This window comes from Dermacentor andersoni, chromosome 5, assembly GCF_023375885.2.
Source record: "Dermacentor andersoni chromosome 5, qqDerAnde1_hic_scaffold, whole genome shotgun sequence".
In the NCBI taxonomy this organism is placed as follows: Eukaryota; Metazoa; Arthropoda; class Arachnida; order Ixodida; family Ixodidae; genus Dermacentor; species Dermacentor andersoni.
Genome location: NC_092818.1, coordinates 75,406,887 through 75,428,486, shown reverse-complemented (window position 1 = coordinate 75,428,486; position 21,600 = coordinate 75,406,887). Strand labels below are relative to the sequence as shown.

The 21,600-nt window shown below is 46.7% G+C and overlaps 1 protein-coding gene across 1 annotated transcript in view; it reads right to left on the bottom strand.

The window, feature by feature from the left end:
* Positions 1-18,466, bottom strand: part of LOC126530783 (uncharacterized) — an 88,732-nt gene extending 70,266 nt beyond the window's left edge. Inside the window, exon 1 of the mRNA XM_050178066.2 lies at positions 17,716-18,466. Within this exon, the coding sequence (XP_050034023.1) occupies positions 17,716-18,202 (487 nt within the window). The 5' untranslated portion in view covers positions 18,203-18,466. The remainder of the gene's footprint in view (positions 1-17,715) is intronic.
* Positions 18,467-21,600: the final 3,134 nt, after the last annotated feature.

Below are 21,600 nucleotides of genomic sequence, written 5' to 3'. Positions count from 1 at the left end.
ACGCTAGCTGTATCGCTCGAGTTTATACGGCTCTTGAAAGCGGGGTGAGAGGGTAAAAGGAAAGCGGGAAAGCGGCTCCTGGAAACCGCTCCAGGCTGCGAAGAGAGAGAGAGAGAGAAAGAAGAGGCTTTGGAAAAACCTCGAGTACGAGGAGAGAGAGAGAGAGAGAGAGAGAGCGGGACTTATATAGAGCGTATACACAGCCTCAAGGTAGCGGCAATAAGAGGAGTCGTAAAGAAGTATAGAGATCGGCATGTGTGTTTGTATATAGATCTGCGGTTCGCAATCGATAGACGAGATTAGCCACCGAAGTTGGATGGGGTCTGAATATACACGCGCGGGCAGGTTCATAAAAAAGATAAACGAGGGAGAGGAGGACCTTTTGCTTTTTTTCCTTCTTTTTTTCATTAAAGAAAGGAATTAGGCGCGTATTTACCGCGCAATTGAAATGGGGTGGGCTTAGGAAATCTCGGCTTGCCTCTCTTATGTTTTGCAGTTAATCTTCCGCTGCAATCTCGGGCCACGCAGAATAATTCCTCGCGCGGGGGGCGAGGGGCGAAAGACAGGTTCGATGCTCCGTGCCTCCCTGCAAATGTTGCTGGTGTGAACGTTGGTGCCTCGAGAGCAAAACGGCAGTGGGATGAAAGAGGGTGAGAAGGAGGAGGAGGAGGTGGGGATGGAGGATTAAGTGTTTTCGTATGTGTCGCTTCGGCATAGCGTAAACGCGCCCGGTGTCGGACGCGCAGTCATGCGCAGCATTGTGCGAGCGTACGTGCGCGTGTATAGTGCACACGGCTTCGAAGTCGTGGCATCACAGACGCACTCGCGTCCTGCTTTCGTTCGGATTAACGACCAAGCCGGATAAGGTTCGCGAGTTCGAACTATATACGCGAATGTTGCGACCGCATATTGATTCTCAACAGAGGCCGTTACTATCGAGGCATACACACTCGTGACTCAACGAACAATAAAAAGTGCGCATACGGTGCGGTACAGTCTTACTCGCATGACTGTTCACGCTTCGTTGTACGCTTCGCGGTGCGTTTCGTGGTATGTACAAGTAATGGCGGGAAAAGAGATGCTAAAGCCCTTAGATGCATGCAGCCAGTCTCACGGGGTCGCTAAAAATACGTTTACGAAACCCGGTAGCTGTGTCGCAGACTTGGCACGACACTACAGCTCTTCTCACACTTGTCAAGAGCGTTTGAGAAGCTTCACGGGCACGGCGTTGGCGATCCATCTTTACTGCATGGTTTGATGCGTTTCACTTTCCGCGCAAATACGAGACGTGTTTAGCAAAGCAACAAGACAGGAGGAGGAAAAAAAAGAAAGCTTTCATTGACTGAAATGTGCCACTGAAATATTCGGAGCACACCATTCAAGCGTTCTACACAACTGTTACGTGAGCTGTATGACCTCTGACGCGCCTTCCTCTAGTCCAATGGAGGCACACCACTGCATATTAAAATGACCGAACTCGAAGCTGTTCGATACGGGAGTGTACGCGTAAGCTCGCAAGTCGAAGCCATCGCCGTAGTACTTTTCCTATATAATTCAGGTCACCATCTTTATCGTCATCATTGCTTTGACAACAAAATTAAATTCGTACGCGAAATATTTTGGAAAATAATTTCGATCTGGGAAAGCATCTAACCCGGTTTGTTTCTTAGTAAAAAGTTACGCTGGCACGAACTGCGCCACAGAGATATCTTTTCGTCATTTTGTGTATATATATATGTGACACAATATCAATAGAGGGTGATTACGACGATAAAGGTAAGCGCAGAGAGAAACGCGCTCTTACAATAACAGAAAAAAAAATACATTTCGATTAAAGCTCATGGCGATAATGGACATCACGACGAGAAAGGAACCTCTATATGGTCGGCGACAACTTAAGAACACAGTAGCATCTACACCGGTGTCCAAATAAGAGGAAAACTGTATAGATGCGCCAGCCAACGTGGCCTCAATATCCTGGAATGTCGTGAGTCAACGTGGGCGCCTGCTCAAAGGCACTACAGGAATAGCGGTTGCATGTGTGTACTTTATGCTCACTCGCAACACGTTCTACTAAGGACATGTCCTCACGTCCCGGTGGAAAACCTTCGTGATTGCGTTGTGTCCTGAATAAAAAAACGTTGGAAGTTATCGCCCTTGTCCTTGCTTGTGTATTGTGTTATCTCTCTCTCTCTCTTTGTTCGTCTCTCTAGTGATAAATACGGCTTTTAGTAGACACCATGCCATAGGTTAACAAATAATTCTCATGAATAACTGCAAGAATGAAGGGTTAAGAAGCTTCAGGTAAAAGACGACGTGCGAGCGCTGAGAGCTGAAATTCCTCACGAGGCGGCCATTACGGTGCTATAACAGCTGCTATGCGGGAGATAGACACAAGGCATCACCGAGGTTACAAACACACACACACACACACACACACACACACGCACACACACACACGCACGCACACGCACGCACACACACACACACGCACACACAGGTGCACAAAACAAGACGGTTACATGCATGTGAGCTGCTCTGCTTGAGATGAAGTGAGAGGCAGAGCTACACGAGAACTATAATAACACGCTCGATTCTCCTTAGTGCATGCATTGCGTAAGCCATGCGCCCGAGCTCTGGCTATAACCCGAAAAAGAAAGAAAAGACATTCCTGACTCTCGTCACTGCTGCGCATCGTTGGGAATGTTTAGTGCGGCTGAACACTCCAGTGAAATGTACATAACCATAACGAGCGATTTACTGCGCTGGCTATAACTGTGAGCGTCCAGCAGCTTGTTCGAAATTATGGACGCGATTATTTTGTCACCCGGGAGGCAACTGACCTCTGAAGTACTCGTTAGTAAGTCAACAGTACAGACTTGCATCAGCTGTGGCGCGACTTTCTTTTTTCTTATTTTGCTTTTTTAACAGGAAGCAGGAATACTTCCGTCTTGTTAACACACCAATATATATATATATATATATATATATATATATATATATATATATATATATATATTGGTGTGTTAACAAGAAGGTAGCATTCCTGCTCGAGGGTCGACTGAATAGAAACAAATATGAGAAAAGAAGAGAACGCTACAAGAACTTGCCTTCAACATAGTTTCCTTGTTTTTTTTTATTATTATTATTCAGCACGTGCTCGTACCCATATACGGTACGAGCGCCACGAAGCGTGGATGCAAAATTTAGGATCGCTTCGACTCCAACTGCGTACGCCGCAGTCGGGCTTATCTCGAGTCATAAATACAGCCCGCGACGACGCCGGATACGTTCGACACAACAATGGAGCATTTTTAAAACCTCGAATGGGGACAAATTAAACGAGACTGCTGCGGGGGCGCAATCGAAGCATGCGGCCAAAAATAGAAACACGCCGCACAATCAGCGCCGCGAGGTATGACGCGTCGCGCGATACGTGAAGCCACAATAGGAGAGCAGTAGCTCGAGGGGGTCGCGGCCCGGGGGGGACACAGTTTAGACGTAGAATTCGAATCGCATATCAAACTTAAATCACACTTGCCACTTGTCGTAGCTTGCACATAAAACAACATCGCAGCCAGGCGAGGGAAGCCGAAAGAGATTTATCTGCCAAGAAAAAGTGCGCCGAACGGCGCGCGCATGTACAAGTATAACAAGCAGTGTGCAGGGTTCTGTTTGCCGCACCTCGATCCAACAGGAACGCGATGTGGCACGACGCATTAAGCTAGCCGTTCGTGCATCCAACAAAATGCCTGTACTTCACAGTTACCAAAAAAAAAAAAAAAAGGAAAAGAAAAAAAAGAGGAATAACTCAATCCCTTGCTTGCACTTTTTTTTTTTTTTTTTCATGTCGACTGTACACACTTTGGGGCGGAGAAGCCATACCGCGTCGCGTCTGCGTAGCACTTGGCTTCGGCTGTGTGCCAACGCGCCGCAATTGAGATCGCCGCAAATGGAGAGGACATTAGCGACGCAACTGTACGAGCTAAGGGACAATGGATTTTCGGTGGTCGTAGACGCGAGTCCCTGAAGCGTGCAGTGAGACCGCTGCGCTCGGAGCGTAGCTCCTCCGCACGCACGCACGATACGCACGCACGTATGCACGAACTCGAACGTAAGTGCGTACGCGTACGCACCACAAGCAGCTCGTCGTTCCCCTACAAAAAAAAAAAAAAAGGAAAAGAAAAGAAAGAAACGGCGTCACGGGACAAAGGCGTTCGGGGTTGTTTCTCGGCATGTGGTGGCCCGCGGAGCGCATAGTGCGCGATGTCTGTGTATTTACGTAGTGTAGAGCACAGAACGCTCGGGGAGATCGAGCCGGGCCCAGGAATTTCAAGGTCACCGTGAAAACAGAGCTCAGAGAAGCTGCTCGAAGGGACGTTTGAGGTGGGGGAGGGTGGGCGGGCGAGAGGGTTTAAGTCAAAGCTCCTGATTTACGGCATCGGAGCTCCTAACGCGTTCCCAGTTCCCCAGCTAGCGCGCCGCGCCGAGCGGGGGCATATAAATCGCCGCCCAATAAAGAGCGAAGGTGTTTCTCAAGTGGCTGCGGTAGTGGCGGCAGCGAAGTTCTTTGCACGGCGCGGGGAGGTGGGAGCAGGCGATATAGGCGTTTGTCTTTCTGCGTATTAGTATAGAGCGCCCGTAATGAGTCACTTGAAAACGCCCAGCCCGTTTCTGCGTGCAGCGCGGGTGCCGTGGCTGGAGGTGGTGGGTGGGAAAGGGGTATGAGTGCCGTGCGAAAAAGGGGAGTGAGAAGGCGCGCCGCTTCGTCGGCTTGTGACGCTGTGAGCCGAGGTTTCCGACGCGACTCTTGCCGGAGACTATGGGCGGCTAGCGTTCAATGCAAAAGAGAAAGAGAAAGTTAAGAGAGAACATAGAAAAGGGACAAAAAAGAAGAGAAATATACGCCAAACGTTCGCGAAAAACGGTCCAACGGATAAGTAGTCGACGGGAGGTCTGTGTCATATCAGTGGCGAAATATTAACTTCTGCATCCATGCAGCGGCGGAGGAGATTCACAACCGTGATCCTACACTGTGTTTCTTCCCCCGCTTGTCTCTTCGATATTGCTTGAAGATTTCTTCAACTTTAGGTTCTCGCAGACTGCGTATGTAAGTACGTATATACCGCAGATAACACGTTTGCTGGCGTTGTGTTCTCTTATCGAGGAATATCTGAAAATGAAGGACAAAACGTGCCACCTTAATGTTCTTATTTTTTTCGTCTTTCTCTGAAAAAATGCTTCTTTTGCTCTTTCTTAGCGGTATACAGACGTTCGCCTTAAGAAAACCTAACCGGTATTTGGATTATTTGTAGGTTACCCGAATCTCACTTTGCATTTCACCTAACACAGGCTTGGATGCGAAGGCACATAGGAAATATGCCTGTATAGCTCAAGTGTTCGTTAATTTGCATGCCCCTTCCTGTCCCCATTGTCAGACACCACATAGGCCTCTCTCTCTCTCTCTCTCTCTCTCTCTCTCTCTGACGTTCTCCAACTGAGCATCGCTGACGTACGCAGATTCAAGCGTAAAAGCGCTGTAAATAAACGTTTTCTCCTGCTGCAGTGAAAGCATCAGAACATGCCCGATCACATTCGTCATTTAGAAGAGAAAAATTTCGGCGATGAATTCATAATATACCTGACCTATGAAGAACAAGACTAACTGACTGACTTCTGAGGAACTGACAGTCAAATCAAGGGGCTGACTTATTTGAGTTTGCAGAGCCTTGTCTTCAACGCATCTCATATATCGGCGCTAATTATGATTTCATGCCTAATAAGTTCACTGGAGTGCGTCGCTAATATAATGAGCCAAAAAGAGTTCTGTGTAGATCCATTTTATACTCCCCGAAGTTGGGCCACACGATGCGGTTGCAATGTCTTAGGTCATCGTCTTAATCAAACGCGCAACAAAACATTTGCTAACGTAACGCGAGCATGACAAAAATTTGAATGTATAAGTAGGGGAGCCTCAATGAAACCCTTAGTTAAAAGAGAACATCAAGCAGCTTTACGGCAAGTGCAAGAAAGTTTTTTTGATAATGCTTCTTCGCAACAAGAAATCATGCTCATGAAAACTATACTTTATTTGCGACAATGAATTTGATCTGCATTCACTAGCAATGTGCAAATACCAGTGAAACACAGAGAAACCAAAGTGCTAGATAAAATTACAAATAAATCAACGGAAAACAAGCGTGTTTTGCATACCACAACATCCGTTAACGCTTGCAAACAATATGCCAACAAACTCGACGCGCCAGCATTTTAATTATCCCTAAATACAGTTACATTTATGGAACAGCTGTGCGTTAAGTCACAACGAATAATAAACGCATTAACTATTGCAGCGATTTCCCCCATTTCAAGACAAAAGAATGTATAATGCGTGCATTTTACAAGCTTTTCTGCCATCGGAAACTATCTTGTACTAAATTCACATTTGAAAGTGGCCACTTCATTTTTCGTCTCAACTGGGCAACTGTTCGCACTTCCTCAACGGCACTACCAATCACCACTGTGCCCTGAAATTTGCTTTAAAAAAAAAAAACCAGTTCTCGCAGCCTAAATCTCAAATCTTACTGATTCAAATCGCGACGTCCGACACATGTACGTCATTTTTCCTCGAGACGTAGTGACTGAACAGACTTTTTTTTAATCGTCGATAGATTGACACGCCATCGTATAACTCTCACACACGCTGGTTTTATCCTTAACGAACGCCATTAATGCCAACCTCCTTTCTTGCGCAAGCATTTATGCGCGTAAGGCGGTGCGTTCTCGTGGTTCTCCGCAACAACGCCACAGCTTTTATTTAGCGCTCTACTTGCTCTCAAAAAAAAGAGGGCGGGGGGGGGGGGAGATAGAAATACTGATAAGGATCGCGTTCCGCTCCACCCACGTTCGTAAAAAAAAAACTCAAGGCGGTGTTGAAAAACAGTTAATGACGAGCGAGAGAGAGAGAGAGAGTCCTCGAAGTAAAAAAGATACGACGCCCAGCCTTTCAGAGATCCATTTGCGCCTTTCGATTACAGTCTGTGTTCAGGGCGTATATACGTCCTTGCCAAAGAACCCCACTCACTATAAGCACGCTGAGCCGGCGATATATATCGCCACGCATCGGACGCTCGATGTCTGTCTGTAAGTCGTAGTGGATGTATAGGCAATTTTAAAAGCTCCCTAATGGGAAACCCGCAATTAAATGTGAAGCTGTAGCGCGGAGGCGTTTTGTTTTCCGTCCCCCGCAGGTGTCACGTATACGCGATCCAGGTGCGCTCTAAACTGCGAATTTCCTCATTATGTGTATGAGGTTTTCTTTTTCTTCTTTTTTTTTTTGAAGAGGAAACTAAATGGAGTAGAAGAGTAATCTCTAAGGAGCTCATCACACGCACTTGTCCTCGGTAATGCGCAGCTTGAAATGTGAAGTGCCGACCACTAAACAACGCCTCTCACATTACGAACGGGATGATCGAATGCACTTCGGCGCCTCATATATTAGAAAAGAGTTGAACGAACGCTCATGGAAGGAGCGATGACGCCCATGCAGATTACCTTGTTACGTCAGTCATTTCTTTTTTGACGTCGTCAAACAGGCAGGCTGAGGCACGTAGCCACATATTTAGGTATGATGGAGGAAACCCTTAAAACAAGCGCGTCAGAAGACTTGTATTTCTGGCTCTTTCAAGTTCCAGCACTCGGGTGACACGTATTGTCAAATGTTCGAAATATGTTTTCTGCTGTGCCGGAAAACGCGCACGCGTTCCGCATGCCTCACGAAGTTCAATGTGTGACGTTCAGTTTAGAGCGATAGATGGCGCGGTGTGCACCTGCATTCTTCAGACTTGAAATGATCGCAATCTGTCGTATCATCAGTGTCGTGGTGCCATTCGTCGGCCCCGTTCATCAAAGACAAAACTACTTTCTTTCGTCTGTGTGTGGTGAAAGGGGTGCTGAAATATTTTGCGTAAAGATAAATTGAGAGACGAAGCTTCTTGAATAAGGAATTCGTCATTCGTAGCGAGAAAACAAGGGGAACCAAAGAAAAAAATGGTGTGGCGTCACCTGTTTTGGACAGTGTACCCCTCACACGACGTCAGCACTGGCCGATTTACAGGGCGGGACAGAGAGTGAGGTCACGTGGGGCACGTCTGCTTCCTCGTTTTTGCGCGGGCGATTCAAAATGAGGCGCGGTAGCGGGACGTTCGGTGGCTATTGTGGGCCCATGTACTGTCGTACATGGGCCCACAGAAAACAATAATACGCATAATGTATCTATATAACTCGCCTAATATTTTCCTTCAGTGCCCCATTAAAATCTACGAAACCCATCCAGTTCAGCTGCAAGCTGTTGCGCCTCCAGCTGATGAATGTCGAGACGTTCCACTTGTCAACATGAAATAGTGATAGCACGTCAGCCAGAAAAATGAAGCGTGGATATATTCGTTTAAACGTTTACTCCAGAATGTTCGAATGGCACGGTCCATCACATCAAAATGAAAACAAGAAAGCATTCCCACATTTCCATCCGACAACTAATCCATCACCATTTCAACCTCTCATGACATGTGCGCACGTGCCAAACAGTCGATTATATCGAGGGCAATAGAGCCAGATTGGATGCTGCTCTCATTTCAGTAGGTGTCGTGAGCCTGCGACAGCTACGCACATGCGAAGTCGAGTGACGCGCCTGTTCGCATATAGCAATGCTCAGATTGTGCCGCGTACGGTCTAAGGACACGATTACAGGACTGAGCCGTTCACGGGTAAAAAAAAAAAAAAACGAACTCGAACAGGTTACTGATCCATTACAACTGTAAGAACAGCGCGGAAAAGGCGGGTTACAAGCCAGACCTACACAGCCATACATAGCGCCAACTTTCAAATGCTTTATTGACACACACCGCCCTCCATATATACAGGTAGAGACAAAGCAAGCTGGGTTTTTATTCAAACTACATCAATATAACATGTTGCGCTTACGCCCACCTTTTTTTTTATAGTAAACTGTCGAAACGTTATCACATTCTTCAGTCCGCATCGTTGAATTGAACTGAATTGAATTAAATTCTGGGGTAGGACGCGCCAAAGCCACGATTCGATTATGAGGCACGTTGTAGAAGAGGGCATCCGGATTGAGTTTGACCACCGAGTGATCTTTAAGGTGCCCCCGATGTACGGGACACGGGCTTTTTGTATTTCGCCCCCATCGAAATGCGGCGACCTCGTGCTTAGCTTAGCAGCGCTATACATCATACATCCTCTAACCCACTGCGACGGGTGAGTGCGCATCGTTCTATAAAGCAAACGGCAAATTTGACTGCACGCTTGCTGGTAAACTATTATCTGCTGTCGCATGCGCGCCTCACCAAAGGAAAAGCGACGTTATGCAGACACGTGAAGCATATACACGTGGTGAGACACCACAGTGATTCTATAAGAGGTGCTCGAGAGGAGCAATCCTTGATCGCCAGATTAAACCCGCTTGTTGCTACAACTCACCGCCAACACCACCACTACAAGTATACTTCGCTCCTGGTTCGCAAATATATGTTCGGACTGACCAAACAAGCAACGATGCCAAGTGCTTTACCGAACTATGCATCCTCGCTTACAGAGACGATCGCGCTATCTCGCGTTGAGCAAAGACCGCTGTCGGAGCAATCGACTTTTGAATGCCGACCTCACAAGCCATCGCGTAGCGTGCATAAGGGCGACGAAGACACAGCTGTGCACATTTCAAGGACAACGGACTTGTAGAAACGGTCGTATCCTGCACTGGTGTTCATTGTTCTTCCCGTGATTCGTTGGTGTCACAGTGTGCGGTGGTCGTCACCGGCTCTGATCGCGTGTCTGTGCTCCCTGTTTCTCTCTGCTTTCTTCTAATCTTGTTTCTACTTCTCACACTCCATTTTCCAGTGTAGGGTAGTGAACAGGATTTGCCGTTCTGGATAACTACCCTGTTTTTCTCATTTCTTTCGCATCTCTCTTTCTCTCTCTCTCTCTCTCTCTCTATGCAGACCGAAAAATGCAATTAAAAAAGCCGACCGCTGCGCAAGTAAAGCATAAAAATATCGTCAACGCGAAATACGATGACGCAGTTTGTTTACATTCGCATGTTTCTCAATAACATGTGCGTCAGCACGCCTTCGGCTGCCATCTCAAGAGGGAACCTTGTGTATACATGCAGCCGTTGTGACGTCGCCCCGAACGCAAACTTGGGTGCGACTGACAGCGAAACTTCTTACATTCGTCACATTTTTTTAATGTTTTGCTTGTACATATACTTCAATGCTGTCAACTAAAAGTGCAATTTAGTAGCGCTTCGAACGTTGTTTGTTCCATAACCCTTGAATGCTGTGCAGTCTGCTTGATGCCAAATGTTCAGATTACGTCATCAAATACAGCATGGTCTGGATTAACATGACAGATGCTGCAAGTAGTGTATAGACCGCACTCTGCACCATACGACTCAAGCGCGGTGAAGATATTCAATAAATTGATCATTTTCGTAATATATGACTTATCCTACGAGGCTGCATATGTGGTCCAGGTTCAAGTGATAAGCAAGCAAAAAAAAAAACGAATAATATGTTTGCGCTATTTTCCGTAATGGCACGTTTTTTTCTTCAAGATAACAAATATGACGGCATGCTTTACCACGTACAGTAGTTAAAGAAAAATAAGTTAAAGAAGAGCGGAACTATGTAATACTATCTGAGGGAAAGCTTAATCTCTACATGCATTAAAAGCAATGTCCAATTATCCACCCTTAAATGAAAAAAAATATAGTTCTGGGTTTTTGCGCACTGGAACTACGCCCTGATTGCCAGGCACGCCGCAGTGGGGCACTCCAAATTAACTTTGACCCCCTGCGGTTCCTTAACGTGCACCTAAATCTAAGTGCGAGCGTTATTTCCTTTCGCCCTCATCGAAAAGCGGCTGCCGCGGCAGCGATTCGATCTCGCGACCTCGAGTTCTGCAGAGCAACGTCATAGCCACTGGGCTACTCTGGCTGGTAATTAATAATTAACCAGCCTTGAACTCTACACCGACGACCCTCCCCCCCTTTTTTTTCATTTTTCATTGCTGTTCCGCAGCATTTAAAAACGTGATAACGGAGGACTAAGATGCCCTAGATATATTATTGGTATGGTCTGGCTACGCTTACATAGGTGGTGAGAGATACTACTTAATGTATAATATTTTTTTTATATAACATCGCTGTTCACGAAGCACTGTGGGCAAGACAGCCAAGAAGTTAAGTGAATGAGAGAAGTTGTTTTAAAGATATGTTGTACATCGTACGGCAATTACGTGTTTTAACCTCACATCTGATGTGGGAGCTTCATATAGAGTTGAGAAAATCTACGACGTGCAAGTAATGATAAGAGAAAATTTTTTTATTAGGCTTTGTTAGAACAAAATCCACACGAAAAAACGCACGCACGCGCACACGGAGTGACATACAAGTTTCAGTGTTATCGATGTTATTATTGATAAAGTGCACAAATGCAAAATTGACATGTTACAGAAGGCAGGTGAAGTTGCGTCCACTGCGTTGTACGAGTTATATCTTGGTTGGTTTTACACCGTTATACTCATCCAACACAATTAGTTCACTAAGCTGAGGCAAAAAAGAAAACAAAAGAAATGTTTCCTATTTCGAGTTTCCCGGCCAAAGATTATATGTTACTGCGACCGAAAGGAAAACAAGCGGTTCACGATGTAGCGACATTTAAATGGCAACTCTGGGAGGTAAGCAATAGAAATGCCGAGTCAACGGCCATAACAACGGGTGTCAAACCAGTGCGTTTCATTAAACCTTTATCCCCATGCTCATACATTTGCAGCAAATTAACGGACGTTCTGTTTGAAAGTTTCTTTCTCGTTTTTTTTTTTTTTTTTTACCTACAGCACTTCTGCGTCACACGACACTCGGGTTATTTGATACGCGCAAAGTCATCACCGGAGTTCATTGATCGTTCTCCGCGATGTTAGCCGGCGGTGCCGTGGTGACATGGCAGCAACGATAAGTCACGAAAGGTCACCAACCTCCGCACGAGCTGTGAGAATTTCTCTAGCCGAAAACAAAGCGGTCAGCTTCGCAGCAGGTGGGAAAATGAAATTAAATAAAATAAAAGTTATAAAAAGCTCACGTGTGTTCTGCATACTCCGAGCATCGTTATGATCTGATAAGGATGAAATGCTGCTATGCACGCTCGAGTCACTATTTTTGTCTCGCTGTCAGCTGCCGCCCATTTCTTTCTCGCTTTGTCACTCCGGAGTGCTAAAATATGCATATAGGGGCCGCCACCGTCGTTAGAAGCAGGCAGCGCTGTCAGTATAGCCAGCAAAGGCAGTGCAATTCTTTTTTCTTCCCAAAACTGTCTGTCACGGGAACGAAAGACAAATTAGAAAACCGAATACATTACGCCGCTTTCCTTTAATTACCCACCAATATCCTTGCAACGGAAATTCGGCAACCTTGCGGCTGATTTCTAGATAAGGAGCCGTGCTTATAAAAAGTAACGTGGTCTGCGATGCAGAGCTTAAAGCCACACTTTTTTTCGGTTCGCGCCAAGCGAACCTGCACAGGGGAAGGAGCCTGCTATAAACCTTTAAGACTTGTATGGCGCTCACCAAGCGATACGGCCGACACATTTTATGTGTCTGGAATTACGTACAAGCATCTAACTTAAAGCGATCTAAGACAAAGAAACTTTTTTTTACGCTTCTCTGTGCGCGCCCAGGCACGTAACTACAGGCGGAACAAAGGGCTGTAAATTACGAACGAAACGAGAAGCTTTAGTAAGCGGCTTGCGCTGTTGGCTCACGCGCACGAAAACAATTGCTGGCCGGTTGTGCGCATGTGCAGATCGCCGCGCATGTCAGGCCACGCTACCGGCACTTTTATTGCGCATTTCGAGCTGTTATGCGCGCGCATCTAATTACGCAACGCATTACTGCAGGGAGTTTACGTTTCTGTGAGGAAGCTTCGAGCGCTTATCTTGGAGCGAACTGGCCAGCCAACGTGCGACAACCGCCGATGACGTCAGGTGTGGACATGAAGCGAGACATCGAGGTGGGTCACCTTTTGTGTGGCGTTCTGTGCGCTTAGCAAGCGGCTGAGGATTCGAGCATGTGGAGGCCTATGCGCTCGTCAAGCTGTTTATACCGCTTTTCTTTCCATTGTCCTCGCCTCCCCCCCTCTCCTCCTAATTAAATTAAGGGCAAACACACTTCAAGTTTCAACTTCAACCGGGCATCGGCGTCCGTAGATATTTTGTGAACGCTAAAGGAAGCAGGATGGCGAAAATCAATCCAAAGCAACCCTTTACAGCATATATGATGGCCTGTATACAGTATGGTTCTTGGCGTAAGCCATACTAACACATCATCAGCAAGGAAGCAGAGACGCGTACACACAAGCACTTAATAGGCGCTGAAGCAACCACGGTTTTAGTGGAATAAACACACATGGAGTAATCAACGTAGATCGAACAAGGGAAGCTTATACGCGCTGCACGCACCACAACAACAATCAGGGCCAGTATTTACAAAATAAACAAGAGCCATAATCATTCGTAAGAAGAAAATCCGACCAATCCTGATGCTGGACACATTATTAGCGAAGGCGGTCTACCAGTGTCTAAGAGCGCTTACGAACGTAAAGCTTTGTTAATTCGGCTCCAGGTCAACATATATCCGTTCGTTCGCGTCGGTTGATAAGTATTTTCAAAAAAACCTTTCCTAAATGATGACATCGGTTCAGTCTGCAGTGCGTGTAAGCACCTTTGGTTCAAGTCAGATATGTCGATGTCGAGTCAAGAATTTTCATCGGCACAGAACCGTATTCGAATGCAAATGTTCCAAAACAGTGCACATGTGGCCCCTGCACCGATGGCAATGTAAAAATACTTTTTTTTTCTTGCCCGCCATGCACTGACGTAGCAGCACCACATTTACGTGCTTCCACGTCATTTGCAGTGAAGTACGCAGATATGGGGCCAATTTGCATTTTAGGGTTTCATTTAAACGTCACTGGTAGAACACTTAAACGCACTTACGGGTGCGTCATCAGCGCGTTGGAATTTCTAAAGAAGAAACAGTTGAAGTCACCGCTACACTCTGAGGAAATTGTATTTGACTTCAGTGCGCACCGATCATAACCTCTACGTATGACGTCACCGAGACAATTTGTCAACGCACGAATCCGAGCTGGACTCGCAAATCCTTCTGCATAGTCGCTATGTATATATAGTTTGAGAAAACGCGTTGTGCGAAGCACTTTTCACGGACCTTATCTTATTTTTGCCCTTGAAGCTTAGCTATCACACTGCAACACAACATCGAGCTATAGATGGTTACTGCCCCAGGTTATCATGATATTTGTTGTCCTTATGTTATACGAGTGAGATATTGCAACTATTTTGTTGAGAGCAAGAACAACAACAACAAAAGAGAAAAAGAAGATGAAAAGAAAAGAGTGCATTAAAAAAATGTATCTATTCATTTATTTAGCATACTTCCAAGGCCCGAGTACATTACAGGAAGGAGTGGTAAATAATAAATGTTCGCACATTAAAGGAAAAAAAACTACAGTTATAGTAAGTTAATGTTAATGATAGCGAGATTCTGGAGTATTCTAGCTTCGGCTGTGAAAGCCAACGGTGACCTGGCTTTCCACTAACTAAGCCTTTGACGTGTTTTAATTTTTGTTTGTCACGCATTAATCGCTCCTGTTGTCATAAGGCGAAATAGCTAGTTTTAAACCATTTTATAAAATCGAGGCAATTTATTAACGTCCACTAGCCACTATATACTGGTATCTCAAGTATGAATAAACGCACGAAATTTTATATGGATACGTGTTGCAGTTGCTACAGAAAAAATAAACAAAACGGGCTTCGCGACAGGCATAAGGGGGAATTTGCTTCGTTACAGATTCACAATAACGACTGCAATTAAACGTTTGACATGGCCAAAAATTTCAGGTCGCATTCACACGGGCGTGACAAGTGAGGTTCATTCCACCGATTGGAGATCGTATACGTGAAAGGCATCACGCGATACATAGTTTGTAAAAAAGTTTATGTAGTATGTTATGTACGGGCGTATTTACCGTTTGCACACTCGTCAGTGAAACTGAACTTCTTTATGTGTTCTCGGGCAATACGAAACACATGTGTTTACGTATGTAACCGTAGCATGATCACCTTCTGTGGGTCCCTGGACCCATGTACACAACCTTGTGATATTACTGACTCAACTGTTGTTGTGATACTTTTTGCGCCTAATATTGTAACAAACTATCTGACAATCTGACAATATCTTTTCTTTGCCAAGATACGAGTAGTCGCTGGCGCCACCTAAAGGCGCCAATCTCTTCTGATACATAATGTCAACAACAACAAAAAAGGTCCCTGGGGTGGTAATGTTCAGCTTAGGTCAGTGTGTAAACAAACTTCCATAATACCATCTACACACACACACACACACACACACACACACACACACACACACACACACACACACACACACACACACATATATATATATATATATATATATATATATATATATATATATATATAAATGCGGGAAGAACATAAGCAAATGCAAGTAGCTTACTGCAATTGGTCGCCAGGCCTTCTAGGGGCAGCATTTTCCAACTCTTTCGAAACCACAGCCGCATCACATGCACCTGTCGCCAGGATACATGCTGGAGCACATATTCAGGCACTTTTGGTGCTTGTGAAGTTTTGATACCTAGCTACATATATATATATATCTGACTCTGCGCCACCATCGAAAAGTTCGTATTCAATTTTGCGATACCGCCATAGCCACAGAGCAGGACTCATCGAAGCCTTAGAAGGCAACCACGCACACGTAAACTCGACGTTTTTTTTTTTTTTTTTCTCGGTGCGACATATCCAGGCACTGGCGCACCCATTTCAGACTCAGGCGGCGCTGCTGCTCCAACCGGAAACACGTACACAGTGACTTAACAGTCATACGTTTTATTTCGATCATTCGTTTATTGATAATATATAAAGGGATTTTGTATTCATAAGTTTGGAAGTTTGGCGCGTTGTCATTGTTAAATAATCAAGTTATTCTTGTTATCATGCACAGGAGGCCTCAATTCAGTTTCTATAACTACATCCAAAACCTTTTTTTGCACACCCATTTCTAGGAATTGCCATTCCACTGCTGACATAAATAGACTAGCTCTGCTTATGAGCTTTATATAGATAATATTCCTCTATGCCTTCAATGTCGCAAACACAGTGCTGCTGGGGATGGCTTCAAGAGTGGGCCAGACGATAGCTCTCACTTGGGAAGTAGCTTTCAAACTTACGAAACGAAGCTGTACGTTCATGAAACGGTGAACACAGAATGCTTTTCGCGTCCTTCACTCGTCTTTGCGCATTTCAGGCCGTTTCCTAAATTGCAATAAGGTCGCACCTGTGTCCCTGAACCCACATAACGCGCTAGACACCTCACAAAGACGCGGCAGTCACACTGTGAAGCAGCCTCTCTATATGTAGGTATACCTCCAAAGATAGAGACTCACATAATGATGGGCGCCAGTTCACGTGCTGTCGATTGCGGAGGCGACGAATGCATGCGATGAACGTTGGTGACGGATCCGATGCTCACGCAGTGGGTGAATGAGAAATGGCAACAACGCTTTTGCCACACTATGCACCAATAATATAAACAGACAGCGTTTGTCAAAGCGTGCTCACTCCGTTAAACAATGAATAACAGGACCTTTTTATGTGTTTCACAGGCGGGTTAGAGCTTTAAATGGCTCATACCTTGGTACGCCAATATCTGAAACTATACCAGCCGGAAACATGGATACGGTTGTTTTTCGAGAAAATCTGCGAGACGTCTTTGTCAGAACTGTATATGTCACTGACGTCAATAAGATCGACACGCTTGTACTGACGTTGAACTTGCTTCATCTGCGATCGCGGAACTTCATGTGCGCGCTATTGGCAGAAAAGTACATTTTTTTTGTGTGTGTGTGTGTTAAGGATGCGCCCGTTGGGATCGAAATAACATGCGAGACGAACTCCTTGAGGCTAAAAGCGCTATACAGAACCGCACACATTGCTAATTGCTAATTGTGCAGAGATATATCCAGGTACTAAGCAGTTGTCGCGATAGACGTCCATCTGTGGTGACATGAACTGGTCGCTGCAATTCAACATTGCCATGACACATTTGTAAGTATACGTAAGAGGCATGGGTCGTCACGCCCGCAGAAGTCTACATGACGATTTCCTCTTGATGACCTATGTTGTTATATTATATCGCTGGTACGTTACTTATGCTGAAGCCAAGGCCGCTACCGGACTCTTCATTTACGAGTTACAATTGAACATCTGCCAGTGACATCTGCAAAGGCACGTAGCTTCCTGTTACTGGTGTGTTTTCATCCCTTCAATTAGAGCCATAGAACGTGCGAGACGAAAAAGGCCGTGCTTTGGTTTCGGAACATGTGCGCTCCTTCGAGTCAAGCATAACGCGTCTGTGTGCTTCGACGGCACTGCCTTGTCGCCCCTTTTCGCTGTCACTCATGTGCATTCGACGCAGAAGCAAGCACCCTTGAATCTCGGCAGCGCACGCACCGCGCGCGGCGAGTCACCAGAGGGTGTCCCGTGTGACAGCCGGGACTTCTCCTTCAACACGCCTCACCTGCAAGCGCCATCCACGGGTAGCGGGGCACGTCGTTCAGGGCGTCCTCCGGCCTCATCATGCCGAGCCGGGGCAGCGGGTAGGCGAGCTCGGCCGCGGCCAGGAACTGTTGGGAGGCCATCAACGACGCCGTCGCGGCCGGCGACGTCGCCGCTCCGCTGGCGGCCGCCGCTGCGGCGGCGTGCGGCCCCAGCCCCAGAGCCGCGGCCGCGTATCCCGCCGCCGCCGCTGCCATCGCGTCGGACTTGGCCAGATCCACGGACGTGAAGTAGCCCAGCGGCGACGCCGTCGACGTCGCCGGCGGCGCTGCCGCGTGCACGAACGGGTACATGTCCGAGGAGGCGCGCGTCACAGTCGTCGTCTGGTACGGACGGAACGGCACCGGGGCGGCCGTCACGGCGGAAGCGACCGTCGCGGCCACTGTCGCGGCGTCCGGCGGCTTGGCGACGCTACTCCCCAGAAGACCGTCCATAAAATTGACGCTCATCTCTCATTATGTTGGGCAGCGCGCAGTATTGTCGGACACCTTTCTTCCTCGCAGCGTCTCCTCGTGCACTCGTCTTGGTCCTCGTCGTTTCTCGGCGACCGGCAGCCCCACACCACGCACGCACGCACACGCGCGCACGCTAGAAAAAAAAGCCAGCCGCCTGCAACAGCCCCCGTCGCTTGCCGCCGTCGCTGCCTCCGGCGTGCTCGCAGAGAGGAGCCCCCCCTCGCGGCGACGGTTACCCTCGCCGCCTCCTCGCAGACATCAGCTGTGCTGCGAGGGTAAACAAGGCACGCCAATGGCAGAAACCGGCCAGGTCCCGCTTTCCACGGCAGCCAATGGGCCGCCCATTCACGCCGGACGTGAAACAAGTGCGACACACACACGCGCGCGCGCGAGCGAGCGCTCGGCGCTCGTTCCGTCGGGCGCCCCCGCGGCTTAGGGAATCACGTGACGGTGATGCCCGTTCCGTCGCTCGGCTGCCGCTCTGCTTGCTGCCTTCCGCGCGCGTCGGTCGTTAATTACGCGCTCTTCGTCATGCCAGCCGCGTGTATATATGTGCCTTCTGCTCGGGGTCTAGATCCAACGCCTTCTCGCCTCTCGATCTCTCACCCACCCTTCGCCGCCTAGGATACCGCGCAGCCCCGAAAGGATCCAACAAAGTATGCATATACGCAAAATGAGGAAGAGGAAGGAAGGCAGGGTGGCGAGAGAGAGCCAACACCTCGCTGAATGCCTCATTAGTCTTTATTCTGACGCGCCTAATGCGCGAGAAATGATCGGCGCGTTGCCATCGGCGCCACCGATCGCGCTTTAGCAGCTGCTAGCCGAAACAGGGCTCAGCGCTCGAGTTTCCTTTCGAGTAACCAACAGCCCCCCCCCCCCCCTCTCTCCGCCCCTTCTCCTCCGCCAATCTGTGTCGGTTGACGCGCGTACGCGCGCAAATTGATCGCCTTGAAGCGGCGCCTGATTTACGCACGCACGCAGTACCTGCTGTCGATCCCGTTCGCAGCCTTGTTTCGCGTCGCAGGCCTAAGTCGATACGGCCGCTTAACCGGGAGACCAAACAACTGTCCGTCACCGTTCTTTACTGGCGCGCCTGGCTGCCACTTGAGTTGTGGCGGCGAGGAGCTTTCTCCTTTTCCGGGTTAACCTTTTCGCAGATTTGCTCGTGTTTCACTGCACTTGTTACAACTCGTTCGTACTCTCTCTCCTTTCTCTCCGCTTCTTTTATTTTGCTTGCGCTGACGCTTACGTCACGATGAAGAGAGAAAGCGTGTGCACAAATGAACGGAATTAGCATTTCGCATCGGGAAAGGATTCGAGCGGGCATTATTTCTCTTCTATATGCAGGCGAAGTGAAAAATACCGGACGTTTTTTTTTGTTTTTCGGTCTTCTCCTATACGCACGTGAAAGCGCGGGTTATTGTGTGCCCTTCAGAAGTCGTTTAAGCGGGGAATGGAATTCTATGGCGCACCGATCCTTATAACAAGCAAGCCTGATTTGGTTCCAAGCTTTGAAGTCCCTGGTTGCACACGCTGTTCTAGCTGCTTGTTTTTCTTTCCCGGAGCCTTGGCAAGCAATAAAGCCTATAGGGGGACGAACAGTGAAATTCAACCGCGGAGGGCTCATGCTGAGAACACTCGCAGGGAACAATCGGGGCTTTCTTTTTCGTGAATTTAGGAACGTCGGGATAGTACCGCAGAAATATATGAGCCTAGATCCGTTTTATACCTGTTTGTTTCGTTCGCCATTTTGATTTCGTCACACGAGAAAAGAAATGCAAAATGCTCTTTCTTTTCAATAAAATAAATTCAATTCACTTTTTCTTTTGGGTATACGAAATTACGAAGGTTTTGACGTGTTATTGCATTTACAGTTCTGGTTTGTGGCCTGCCTAAGAATTGGGGTATACAGTCAACAGCAGAACTGTCCACGTCAATGTGGAAAAGATATTAGTAATAGCAACACAAACACACACACAAGGAAAGACAACTAAAAAGCGAAATATACTCAAAGAACCTATTAGGCATATGCCAACTGTTTATTTAAAACATTACAAGCTTTCAGCTGAATCACCATTGTCAACAAGTTCTCTGTTGTACACTAGATAAAAATTGTCAGCGCCACAAATGTAAATATTCTAGAAGTCTATCGAACAATAATAATAAGTACGGCCGAAATTTCGGTTGACGTCATATACTGTATACCTCTGGTTGGGCGGCGGTACTGCGGTTATGTAGGTCCGAATAACCGAGTGATTACTGGTGCTTGGTCGAGGCTGTTGCATGGTGTCTGCGCCTCAGGTTCAGCAGAGCGACATTTTGTTAATCTGCCAGATCCTCAACTACGTAGTGCTGTAGCCCGCGACACAAGTCCAAGTTACAGCACAACTTCATTTTAGGCCCACCTGAAACAAATAACAAACAAAACAAACCGAGCTGGCCCCCAAGAACTAAGGCTCCGAAAAATTGCTCTCCGACTGTATTTGTATTCTTTAGAAGTCAGTTGTGGACAAACAGAAAAATCTAAAATTATTGGTGTGATTGCTCCAGCTGTAAACAAGGTCTGAAAATCGCACTTTAGTATAAAAATGCGAACATTACCAGGTACGCAACACATATTGCGGACAACTGAAGCGCAACCGTTCTCGCAGTGAGAAATTCTATTCCCACTTACCGCGTGACAGTAAATGTCGTCGTTAATTGTATAAAGAACAATAACATCGTAATGTTGCAACAGTGTTATCTTCAGTCTGCAATGTGAAAATGACATAAAATGTATTTACCACGATTTGCAAAATAACTAAGCTGAGCAACTTAGCGCATGTAGCAAATATGTTAAAGCAGAAAAAAGAACGCCCTGTATATATAGCGCCGCGCGTTTGTGTTGTAAATGCATGTGTATGTGCGTACGTGCGCATGTGCACGCGTGTGTATTCAAGTATGTGTATTTACTCGAAAGTGCAGTGTTTTTCGCGTTCTTCAACAAACAACTCGGCGTTGTTTTTGCTATCCTAAAGAAAAAAACATCTGCGGGTGCTATATATATATATATATATATATATATATATATATATGTATATATATATAGTTTTTTAGGTCCCTTGTAGTCAGTGATATGACTGAAACACATTTGTCAAGTCTGAAAGCATGATAAGAACGTTCGCGGCATCCTTGTTTAAATGATGATGGCGTTAGATATATATATAGACCAGAGAACGATATTCTCGTACCATGCGCATCTGGAAATAACGGCTATTATGCGCGGTCGAAATAGAAAAACGACAAACACCCCTGACAGTGATCGAGTTAGGAATGAATTTCATAAATGCCAAGCATATATTTTTTTGTTTCCTTCAACATGGAAACAATCAGCCCGCTTCTGAAGCTCACGA